The 13,221-nt window shown below is 35.7% G+C and overlaps 1 protein-coding gene across 5 annotated transcripts in view; it reads right to left on the bottom strand.

The window, feature by feature from the left end:
* The window catches only part of Tdrd3 (tudor domain containing 3), a 178,865-nt gene that overhangs the window by 94,587 nt on the left and 71,057 nt on the right, over nt 1–13,221 (bottom strand). For all 5 annotated transcript variants that reach the window (XM_075950323.1, XM_075950322.1, XM_075950325.1 and 2 more), the window contains exons 5-8: nt 8,880–9,021; nt 6,307–6,378; nt 3,705–3,854; nt 875–1,015 (exon numbers count right to left, since the gene is read on the bottom strand). In XM_075950323.1, the coding sequence (XP_075806438.1) occupies nt 875–1,015; nt 3,705–3,854; nt 6,307–6,378; nt 8,880–9,021 (505 nt within the window). The remainder of the gene's footprint in view (nt 1–874; nt 1,016–3,704; nt 3,855–6,306; nt 6,379–8,879; nt 9,022–13,221) is intronic.

The following is a 13,221-nucleotide window of genomic DNA, read 5'->3' as shown; positions in this document are numbered from 1 at the left end:
CCTGTGAGAACCTCCAGGGAAAAAGCAGAGGGTCTTTTACATCAGGTGCATTTTGTGATTTTGGGCCTCCTGGGTTAAACATTTACCTTCAATTCATAAGACATGTTTATTCTTGTTGAATGTCAGAACATAGCTATAGAATCAAATCATGTGAAAGGATATGCTGACAGCTGTCCCAAATCAGGATATGGCCTTCTCTCATGCTTTTGTGCTTTCCCAGATAATCTGTAGTACAGGAGAGGCAAATGTGTTTACATTGATCTTTCCTGAAAATGCTCTGGGAAAGGGTTACTTGGCCAATATTTAGTATGTCCTCACTGGCACTTATTTATGTTTTTTTTTTTCTGATCATGTTTTTCTGAACTAAGAAGCTTTCTTGGATCATTGCTTTCTTTGTTACATTCGTGTATAAAAGTACACTGAAAGTGAACCAAAATCATCTACAGCATTACACTGTGATCCACTCCATTCTTTCAGGTCCTTAGATCCCAGGTCCAGCAGAGAATGTCTACACAGGTCAGCAAAAGTCAACAATAGCTAGGGAAAAACTGCCACAGTCAAACAACATTCCAACTTACTGGAAGAATCTGTACTATAATAAAGTTCCATTGAAAATCAAAAAAGAAATTACAAAAAGTAAATAAAAAGTTTATGCTATATTAGAATAAGTTCTTAGGGAAATAAAATGGTAATCAAAACTGACCTCATTAATTTTCATGATAAAAAAAATGGAAATATTATATACTTTCCATCTACTATAAGAAACATAATTTACATAGCACCTCAACAAAAATGCAAAGAAAATAACATCTGATGAAAGATTGAGGATATTCAAAGCACAGTATATTTGCCTGTGGCTGACTGCCATGCTTACCAGCTCTCTATAGACACCTTCATGCTTGCTCTCTGATTTGGAAGGCCTTTCCTTCGGTAAAACTTCCCTACTTCGGTGACTGACAGCACCCATATTGAGATTACTTCTGGCACCACCTCCACCTCCTCCAAACGTCTTAGTCTTTAGATAAAAGAAAAATAAAACAGACAAAAACATAATTATTTTTCACAAGTAAAACTAAAATAATAAATACCTAAAAATAGCATAGAGCATAAACATCTATAAGCCATAATATTTTCTTTCTACCAGTCCGGGCAGGGCATTAAAAAAAATACAAGATTTTACTTATGTCATCAAAACAAACCTAGCTGTTCATCAATACAGACTGAAATAAGATGATATAAACATCATAAAAATTAGTTGCCCAAATTACTCTAGCAAAATATTTCGTATGTCTTGGATTCAGGCCCTAGAACGATATACAAGACAAGGTTATTCTGAACAAAGTACTAAACTGACCAGTAATCAATTAAAATATGTCACAATCTGATGGTATCATTATATAAACATAGAAAGAATGCCATGAATGCAAGAGCAAAATCTGTTTATTAATTCATTAACTACATTCATTGTATATGTATTTCCTTTCAAACAACATATAAAGTCTGAGTCTACATATTTGGTCTTGAAAAACCAAAAAAAAGTATATAAATTTGAAACTTGATTTAATCTTAATTTTTGTCTTTTCAAAATAATTATGGAAAAAAAACAGACCATAAACTGACTGGAAAGATAGAGTATCATGGCTGAAAAATATCCACGGCTGATTACTAACATCATTGAAAGAAAAATCTTAACTATATAATATTTTTCTGAGTGCTATATTTCATAAAATATTAAAATCTTTATAGTCATTCTTTACATCTCCTCTGATAAAATGTCCTTTATCTCTCAGAAGTTCTCCCTAATTTCAAATTTTCTGAAACAAGCAATTTTGTTCCACCTATGGAGATGCTATCTGTACCACTTCTTCTCCTGAAACAATTCAGTACTCTCCCATTCTGTCTACAATTGCAATCTTCCTTCTCTATGGCCAGTCTCAATGAAGCAACCAGAAGAAACCCTTTCAGATACCCGTTGGCTGACGTTATTGCTGTGAGCAAGACGTGCAAAAGCTTGTAATTTCTAAGAAGTACATCAGTTTGTCTTTCAACAGTTTGAAACTGCAGTTTGAATTGCAATTGACCTTGGTTATCTCTCCTTTTCCGCTACCTCAGCTTCTCCTTCATCCAAGAACCACCTTGCTGTTTCCTATTTCTGCTTTTTTCTGTAGCTTTTGTTTTTCCATGGATCATTCCCCTTAATTTAACACATAGCTGACCTTCTTCAAACCATCAATCAAATTTCATTATCATTACCTAATTAGGCCGATATATGAAACTGCTGTGTGAAACTTATTTATATGCATTGTTATTTACAATCTAGATCATCCATATGCTACATATCGATTTACTCTATAAATTGCTTTGAGTAATACTGGACAAAGCCTGAGTTAACTAACTTCAACAATCTCATAAACAAATTGGGTTTTGAAATGTTTCAGTCCTTGAAAGCTGTGAAGAAAACATATGATCCATTATAATATAAAATCTGAAGTACATTATAATGCTAACTATATAGCCCAATATATAGGCATTTGTAACTTCAAATAAAACCTTAGGAAGAAAGCTTGGAACCAATGAAAAAGGTTCCAAGCATCTTCTAAATTTTAAAATTTATAGCATCATTTAATATTTTGGGGGAAAATTAAAATAGTTCATATAAAATACATTTAATGCATATAAGTGCCTTAGACTGAAGAGCACAATGAAGAATTCCAACACTAGTGATTACTGTCACAAAGCAGTGTCATAATTTGTGCAGTGTGTAGGGGCAGTTGTAGATGTTTTGAGTTGACCAGTTATAAACCTACAACATCCATGACAGTTCACGGCTCCTAAATTTCACAGATGAAGCAAATTGGGCACAAAAGTTCATCATTCAATTCAGGACAATCAGCAGGACATGCTCTGGCCTGCCCAATTTCAGAGGCTTTGTGTTCAGCCCTACTCTAAACAGGAGATAGAAAGAAAGAGGAAGGACAATTGAATATCAATAAGCTTTCTGGTGGAGCATTGAAATTAAATAGAAAAGTGATTATTCATAAACGTTTATTGCATTCTGAATGCAGGAAATTTCAATTTTAATGAATAAAAAAATTTAACCAACAAACACAAAAGTTCATAACAAAATCTGAAAAAATCAATCAGAGAAAAAAAGCTATTTAGCTAACCATAGTGTAAGAGAATGGGTGGGTATATGCATGTAAATGAGTTCATTATAAAAACATACATAGTCCTATGATTAACATTTGCTATAACTAATTAACATAAAAATAAGATAACAAGACATATTTCTAACACATTAAATGATCATAATTCAGTCCTCAGAAGCTTTAATTTTTAGAAGCAGGTATTATAGAGGTAGAATATTTTTATATTAAATGATAACTAGCTCAACTAAAAACAAGAAATCCTCTACTAGGATGTAAAAGAAAAGTGTGTTATTTCATTAAGAAATAAAAGGAGGCACAAGGATGGATGACTTGCTAATAGAAATATTTACTAGAACTTCCAAGATGACTTGGAAAAAGAACATACAAATCCAACAGGCAGGCTTAAATCCCCAGGGGAAGATGGCATTCTTCCTCTTCTACAATACGTAACGAGAGCAAAGTAAGGATTCTTGGGGACTAGTTATGTGAAAAGCAGTAATGGCCATGAATAATTAAAGAGAATGCAATGAGAGAAATTTGGGGAAGTTATCTTACTTCTTTGCTCTTTGCGACCTCTGCAATTGCAGCCGTTCTTTGCTTTTCAAATTCATCATTATCATTTGTAGGCTTGACGGGCATTGAAACTTGCAACGTCTTTCTTCGATCAAGTTCTCTGCTATCCACCTGGACATTAGATGCACACTTCTGGGAAAATAAATTCATATGATTCAGGATTTCCAAAAGAAATTATAGTTCTTTATAGAAAGAACTAGTTCTTCAAAAGAAATGTTTATATTTCTTATCATTGGTAAAAGCAAAATACCACTCCATCCAACAGATTAAAAAAACAATGGGAAGATGATTACAACATAACTTTTAAATAAATATAAGCTAGATTTTTTTCTCTACGTATGTGCACATGCACATGCATTTATACATGTTTATGTGACCTTGTGTATGTGTATGTACACATACATTACTGGAATGAGGCCACATATTTACAAAACATACTGGGATGCAAGACCCAAGTTTCATTTTAAGGTAATAACTTTAAAACAGCTGTAGATTTCAAGGTCTCTACATGAACTAAAACCATGTAAATTTGATTTTGTAACTAAGAGTTCAATTTCCACATTACACTAAAATATCCATAAATCAGACACTTGCTAACATGTTAACAAAATGCATCTGACCTTGTAGCAAAGACTAAAAGTATGTTCTCTGTGCCAATTAAGATACAAATGTGTTTGGTTTTTTTTAGTTTTGATTTTTAATCTCATAATTTAATAATGGCATGTGTCTCTGTCTGGAAACAGCCCCTGAACTCTCATCCACACCTCTACAGGTCCTCTACAGTGACTGGGTTTTTGTAGCTCATTAACAAGAAGGAAGGGGAGAAGAGGAAATTCCCTCAAGTGTGATACACAAATACAGTGTGCTTCCTCCACAGTAAACAGCTATTTATATATCACCACACAGCCAGCATCACCATCTTAACCCACCTACCATGCTGGGTGATGCTGCATAAGGCCTATTCAGAATGAAAAAAAATAAAACACTACCATTGAAACTAAACCCTTTCCTATACTTCCTACCACATAAAACTGTAATTCACATTTCAAATTATGGACAAAAATTAAATCAGTAAGTATCTCTAGGGGGGAAAGTCATTTTTTATATCAAAAAATTTAAGAAATTTAAGAATTTAAATTTAAATTCTTAAATTACTTAAATTTAAGTAATTTAAGAAAGAAATTCTATAAGTAATTTAAGAAAGAAATTCTATAAATGTTTCAGAAAAAAGTAAATTTTTACAGATATGTCAATTATTACCTTCAAGTGTAAGTTACTATAATAATTTCATTGTCTCTTTTATTGTAGGCAGAATGTTATTAACATTTTTATCTTTAAAGAAGGGCACGGGATCATGCTTTTTATATACTTAAAAAATGCATGTGAAGCAGGAATTACTCTAATTTAAATCTGAGTATAGCTCATAAAAATTATTTTGGGCTTTGTTTGAAATTTTGGTATTAAAAAGATATTTAGTTGGTATGCCAATTAAGATATCTTTTTAATACCAAAATTTCAAAGAAAATCCAAATAAAACAAAATACAAAATAAAATGTTGGTGTCAACTGCCTACTTTTGTGTCCCCAATTCACCTTCACTTTAGCCAGCATTCTCTAAGAAAAGTACAAAGTAAATACAGTTCAAAACTTTGGTGGTGGCAAAAAAGACAAGGTCAAGAGACATAGGGATTCCTGTCGGAATCCTCATGTGGAGGAGTCTGCTAGAACACAGCTAATGGCTGTGTACAGGAAGGGAGACACAAGACCCAGGCCAACTCAAGACCACCCTCCAAGTTCCTCTGCAGTAGGAAAGGTCAGGCAGTTTAATGAGAATGCCCCCATGCCTTAATGCTCAGTACCCAGTTGGTGGAACTGCTGGGGAAGGATTAGGAGACCTGGCCTTGTTGGAAGAAGTGTGTCACTGGGGGTGGGCTTTGAGGTCTCTAAAGTCCAGGCCATTCCCAGCTAGTGTTCTCTGCCTCATGCTAATAGATCAAAATGGAAGCCTGTGACACCATGCTAATCCGCTTGCTACTATGCTTCCTTCCCTCCATGAGAGCCAAGAACTCACCCTCTCAAACTGTAAGCCCCAATTAAATTTTTCTTCTAAAAGTTGCCTTGGTCACAGTGTTTGTATTATAGCAATAGAAAACTGAGAAATGGTTAAAAATTAAGGACTAAACATTGGATTACTTAGGTTCTATAGAAGAAGAATCTGGCTACTGTAATTGAAAACATCAGCTAGAAGTAAAATTAAGTTTCCAACTGACATGAAGAATTGGATAGAGGCTGAAGAAAAGAATTTAGAGGAAAATTTTCGCAAATTTTTTATCTCTTTACTTTTAAAATTCTCATTTTTAAAAACTTGTTTTCCATTAACCTATTATAGTTAGCTATAATTTGTTCTTATACATAATTCTTAATTGCTTCTATCTTTGGGGTAGCAAAATTATTAAATTCCTTGTCCTTCATATTTCCATGTAACTCCACAGCGTCTGAGTAAATAGCACAAAACAGCACACAGCTTGAGCACAACGAAGAACATTCTTTCCTGACTGAGTAACGGACCAGAAGAAAGTCCTTACCTGTCCAAAAGGCAGAAAAGGAGGTGGACCACCTTCAGTTCCAATATTGCTTCTATTATGTTTTGATAATCTCTGTTTAAAAACATAAGCAGACATAAAGCATAAATCACACACATAAGCACACCAGGAACATGCAAATACACCGGGGATGCACTGCGTAACACAGAATCTTAGGACACCACAGCCATCTTTATGGTATTTCAAACTATAAAACATGCAATTCTGTATTCTTTACTTCAGTAACCTGGCAAAGGTCATTCCTCAACTCTCCTGACCAAAATACATTCAAGTTTAATTTTCAGAAATATTTTTCAAGCTGTTGTCCTTTGGAGAAAAGAGACCTCCTCAAAATATAGTCAATTCACAAAAATAAACTCTGGCAAGAACAATTTTACTTTGAAGCACATAACCTATAGACTAATAATGCCTTGAATAGTTCTACAAGAATGAAGCTTTTAGAGATAATATTTACTAAATAAAAATCATTATTGGTAAAGGTAATTTCTAGTACTTCAAACATCATACTACTATAGTTCATAATATGGAAAGTTGCTCAGTAAAAATTTGTCAAACTCTCTTACATCAATTCAGATGTTGAAGAGATAATCAACCAACTGGGTTCTTTAAAAGTTTTGTTATATTATGTGTGCATGTGTGCAGGCAGATACAAACACACACGCATAAGTATATGAAGTGCAGAGGACAACTTGCATGGGTCAATTTTCCCTTTCCTCCCATGTGGATCCTGGGAATCAAACACCTTTACCTGCTGAGCCACTGCATAGCCTCTGACTATCATTTAATAGACACAAGCTTCCAAACTCTTACCAGTTCCAATTTTATTTTCAAGCTTGCCTAATTAGAATTAGAGAACAATGTATTGTGAAAATGGGCAGAAAACTGTCTTCAGCAAAAGCACTTTCTCATACTGTGAAGGCCTCTACAGGGCCAAGGGAAGCTAAAAAGGATCCCATTCAGCTCTCCTTCCCACTGAAGGTGTTAACATGCACCCTAAAGCTACTGTTATTAAATATATCTTCTAAACTTTCAACTTGTGCTTTTTAAAAAAATTACCATTACAGACGTGGTGATGAAAATACAAAGTAAGAGTCTCAAATTATTTTTAAAAATCCATCATATACATTTTAAACATATTCCAGAGTTCCTGAATGCTCTTACACAGTTCATGTAAATTACAGATTGAGTAATAAGGCTAATGGCAACTATAATATCAGTTTAATGAGAAAAGTATAATAAAAGTGGTACAGGGATGGCATACTCTTCACAATCTACATGTGAGTTGTCAATCTCTTTAATTAAAAAAATAAGCATGGCACAAATATAAGACTATCTAGGGGTCCTTTTCTCAGTTTCTATTTAGTTACAAGGAAGGGATTATGTAAACAGCTATAAATCATTTCAATTGCTACTAAAACTTCCTCTAAAGGCTAACATAAATTAACAGCTCTTGTTAGCGTGAAAAATCAAAAACAGGTTAGAGGACTTCTATTTCTTGCACTGATGAAGGTACAAGGAGCCAGACCTAATCTCCCTTTACACACAATGACTACAACTGTACTAAACCCAGCACACCATGTAGTGTAAGACTGCTATTCCTACGGGAAGAAGTAAGCCATGGCTTCTGCTTGGATGTACAATGTAGAAAGCACAGCATGGAGAGTTCAGTAATCAACAGCAACCTCAGGAGAGGAGACCCAGTGACACTAAGCCTTGGAGAGATGCACACAAAAACCAAGAGGCTCCATTTCACATACAAGATCTACTATGAGAAAATAACTAGTGGACAAGTCAGAACCTTACTAAAAGAATAAAAGCAAAATTAGCATATAACCCAGCAATCTGACAAGTGTGCATACAAAAGAACTGGGAGGAGCTATTATTTGCATGCTCATATTCACAGTACCATTTTTACAATGAGCAAAAGATAGGAACATTAATGCCCGCTAACAGATGAATAAACAAAATGTGCTGTGAACAACAGAATACTACTGAGCCTATAAAGGAGAGAAATTTTGACACATATTACTCACACAGAATAAGCCAGACACAAAAGAACAAATACTGTAATATTACATGTCTAAGAGAAAGTAAAACAGCCAAGTTCATAGAGAAAGAAAGTGAATCGGGTTAACATGGGAGAGAATGTGTGAGTGTGTGTCTGTGTGTCTATGTGTTAGAATGAGTAAGTTCTTCGCTAATTTGATAGTTTTAAGTGAAATGATTATTGCTGGGAAGTTGGAAAATTATATGACCATTGATCTGACTTTAAAATATCCTTCTCTTATCTGAAAAGTTTCAAACCTGCCAAGATACTGTAAAAAGAACATTTAAAGCAAGAAAAAGAAATATAACAAGTACTGAAAGATTTCACCTGCTTTCGAGGAAGATTGTGTTGAAATCATAGTAGACAGTTGCTCTAAGATCATCGTGTTTTAGCTTCATAATTCTGGCACAAAAGACTAAGGCTACCACTCGTTATGGGACACATTCCTCGAGAACAGTCAGAAAGCCTGGCGTGCCAACAGTCTGAGCCATTCTTACTGCACACTTACTCGCTGTAACTCCCACTTGTCAATCAGATGTTCCACCTCACCACCAAGAACTGTGGTGTTAGAGTCAGTCAGGAGCAGGAATCCATTCTTTACGTCAACGACGCCCGAGAGCCTCACTTTCGTGCCAGGTGGTGTGTTCAGACTGACGGAGAAGAAAACCAAAAGGAGTTAGGAGTTAAAGCTACATTGATATTCCTCCACAATATGAAAATGACGTATCTTATGACGTAATCAAAATGCACTGACATCTAAACCAGTTTCCAGGGGGATTAGCTATAAAGTATAAATGAGTCACGTTAATAAAGACCAAGTATAGAACAAAATGAACTTGGTTTCCATAAGTTAAAGCAAATGTGGACGCAAACAATCAAACCACACAAAGCTGCAGTAAGGAAAGGGAGAGCAGTTTTCTTTTCCTGTCTAAGATTGATTTTCACTTTATGTGTGTGAGTGTTTTGCCTGCATATATGGAGCTAGGGCCCTGGGAACTGGAGTTACAGATGGTTGTGAGCCATCGTTGTCAGTGCTGGGAATTGAACCCACAACTGAACTGGAAAAATACCCAGCTTTAAACCATTGGGACATCTCTCCAGCCAGGAAAGCACTTCTCTACTCTACCATCTATAAAGACTTATCTCCCTCTCTTTGTTCTAACTTTTGCTATACATGGCAAAAATATACCATTATTAAATTAAATTTTAATGTAGAAAAAGATATCTAACCAGCAATAATCATAGAAATTTAACATTTACATGAGTTACCATAATCTATAAAACCCCTTTTTGTTAGTCATCTAGTTAAAGACAAAACATGAGAAATTACTTATATAAGAACTTAAAAAAAATTTATACACCAACTAGGAAGTATATAAGTACTAACTGCAACAAGTCTTTTCTAAAAAAAAAAAAGCCAGTGTTAATCATTTGGGTTAATCAATTGGTGAACATTACACCACAAATTCTTGCACAAAAAACAGAGATAAGATGTTTATCTTCCCACAACTTTGCTGAAGGGAATACAGGATGAAATCCATTTCATCACATTGGTTTGAAAGCACAGATATGAAGTGCACTCCAGCTGACATACAGCAAGAGAGAAGCTCTCAAATAGGACTCCTAACACAATCTGCCATGAAACACGGGGTGAATTAGAAAGTTAGCCTGCAATGGTTTCGTTATTCACAGTTGAAGGGCATGCAGATATATGCAACATCAAATCAGTGAGTGTTAATACCACAACCCTTCAAAGGACAGCTACTAAAAATCATTAGCAAAAAGAAGTAAGAATATGTCTATTTCTCAAGCTTCAAAGAACCCTTACAGGGTAAGATAGATTACATACTGTTCCATGTATCAGATATGTCTAATATGTGTATCACTGCATTATTACCAATTCTATCTCAATAAAGCCATTAAAAGTGTTCTGCGGCTCACTAGTTGAAAATTCCTGTCATAACTCAACACTGACAGAACAGCTAGTCACAGCCTTGCCTAACCTCACCCATGTAGAGCTCCGTGTCAGAAGTGCAGCCACTGTGAACAATGCCCCATCTTCAAGATCTGCAGTAACTATGAGCAACACAATTACACTAACAAGCTTTTACCAATTCCAGGCAGTCAGCAAATACAGATTCAATAACTCTGCAGTTCATCATTTCTTCATTTCTGAATGAATCAAAGCAAAAGGCACCACGGACCATAGGTTGATGCCCTTTTATAGCCAAAGAAAGCACTAATTATACTACTGATCTATTTTTTTCTTGAAAAGAAGTCTCAGCCAATAATTTCTAACAAATCAATAAAACCAGGAGTGAATAAGAATATATCAGCACACGAAATTATGAATATTGGGAACTAACTGTAGAAATCAAACAATAAAAAGGTAAATATCAGATAAATATCCAAGAAAACAGAAAATATAAAAGCAAATGATTAACTTTGTGTTATTAGATGGCTACATCCTCCCCAAACTTTCCTTAATGTCAAATAATTTGAGAATGGACTTAAATTTTTATAAAAAACAACTGATAGAATCCCACTAGATTAAATTACAATTTTATTGCTACAAAATTAAAATTACTTTATACTTTTTACTTCATTGACTTCACTATCATAATTAACTCATTTAGAGAGTACATTTTGATTTACTAACTACTTCTTTGGCACCCCAACATATCTTTACTGTTTCTTCATTGTAACTACAAACAAAACCAAAAGCCGTGGAGGACTGTACAGGAGATGGAAGGCTAGAAATGCCTAGAGAAATATACAGCCCATTGAGGCAGCACAGCCCAACCCTGCATCTGGTTTATCCTATCTAGAGAGTTATTTCACCTTCCTCCTAAGGCAACCACTACCCAAACATTAAAACTCTTCTAAATTATCCCCATGAAAGAACAGTTTTGCATGCCGTCATTTCTGTGATCACAAAGGAACACAGGCTGCTTCAATAATGAGTGAATGAGCATGTAAAAAATTTAGCTGTTAAACCACAATAAATCCAACAGAAAAGGACAGCAGATGGCATTGGGCAGAGAAAAGTTACAGAGGAAAAGCAGAAAAATGTGCATTCCTTAGCAAGTCAGCCTTCCGTGTCACCCTTGAGCCCTTGGAAGGGCTGCACCGAATCTGTCAAGGGAGAAAAGACTATTTTCCACAAATAGGAATCCTTCTCTTCAAAAAGAAGGCAATGCAATCACTAGGTAGCTAAGCCACCTCCCCGTTTAGCCCTTGTATAAAACTCAACACTTTTGATAAACATTTACCCATTTATCATCTCAGGAGGGTCCCTCCTTTACCAAAGGCTGAAACAGACCGAAGGAAAGCAGTATCAGTGAAGACTGCTTGCATCACCCCAACCTACTCCAAATCCCTAAGCTCTACCAAACAGACCTGTGCCCTTTCCAAGAGCAGCACAGGCCAGTCAGTCACTGTTGGAGCACAGTCCGTGAGTGAGACAGTGGGAGATTTCTGAGAGTTTTGAGAAAACTAAGTAAACAAGAGTCTTGTAACCTCTGTTCCTTCATAACAAAGGCTGTTCTTTTTTTTTTTTTTTTTTTTTGGTTTTTCGAGACAGGGTTTCTCTGTGGTTTTGGAGCCTGTCCTGGAACTAGCTCTTGTAGACCAGGCTGGCCTCGAACTCACAGAGATCCGCATTCCTCTGCCTCCCCAGTGCTGGGATTAAAGGCGTGCTGTGCGCCACCACCACCTGGCTCAAAGGCTGTTCTTGAAATGTGCTTTGGAGCCCTCCCAGGTGTCCTGGTACCGGGTTTATATTCTATGGCCCATTGTTTCGCTTTTGTTATTTAAAAATGTTGTCAAGCACCAGTTGCCCTTGGGTCTGTAGACAGCCTAAATTCTTACAAGCTTGCCTAAACCTCAGAACAGAGCCATCTGATGCTCTGAATAAAGTTGGCTACCACGTGAGACTTTAGCCTGCTTCATTTTGGGGACCTTCCCTCTCCCAGGTTCATGTCCCCGACTAGAGCAGCAAAAATTCACCTCTCTCAAAACCAATCATATTTCAAATCAAACTCCCATCTACCCCAAGCTGCCATATTTCTCTGGGCTCCAGGAAAATAATTACATGTCTATATGCCTATATTGTTATTGTATCAGCTACTAGGAAGTAAAATTTAACTTTATCTTTGGACTCTCCACAAAAAGGGAATGGAATACAGTGTATGGTAAAGACTATAAACTTGCTTAGAAAAAAAAAGCATTCTTTAGGAATTTACACTGAGTAAAAAAGCTCAGAGGAACCAAAGTAGCAAACAAGACCATATACAATGACTCAAAAAAAGAATAAAAAAGCTTACAAATATACAAGAAAAGTTCTTTCTTCAGAAAGCAGTGTTCAAACTACCTTGATAAATGGTGTGGGAAGTCTTTCTGCTGTCTATGTGTTGCTTTTATTGGTTAATGAATAAAGAAATTGCTTTAGCCTGTGATAGGGTAGAATAGAGCTAGGCAGGAAAACAAAAAAATTAATGCTGGGAGAAAGAAGGTGGAGTCCTTGAGAAGCCGTGTAGACCCATGGGAGAAAGACACACGGTGACCTTGCTGGTAAGCCACATTCACGTGGCAATACACAGATTAAAAGAAGCGGGTTAATTTAAGATGTGAGAATTAGTCAATAAGAAGCTAGAGCTAACAGGCCAAGCAGTGATTTAAATAATATAGTTTTTGTGTGTCTATTGCGGGACCAGGCGGGACAGAAACCTCTGCAAACATTGATAGGAACACACTCTCATCTTTCTACTCATCTTTCTACATCTTAAGAGTTGTATCTCTAAATATCTGTAATTCCTACTGGCTAACTTTCATAGTGTTGTAAAGTGCTA

This window comes from Microtus pennsylvanicus, chromosome 15 (genome assembly GCF_037038515.1).
Source record: "Microtus pennsylvanicus isolate mMicPen1 chromosome 15, mMicPen1.hap1, whole genome shotgun sequence".
NCBI classification, from domain to species: domain Eukaryota; kingdom Metazoa; phylum Chordata; class Mammalia; order Rodentia; family Cricetidae; genus Microtus; species Microtus pennsylvanicus.
Note: the sequence above shows the minus strand (reverse complement) of the source record. Positions and strands in the feature narration are given on the sequence as shown.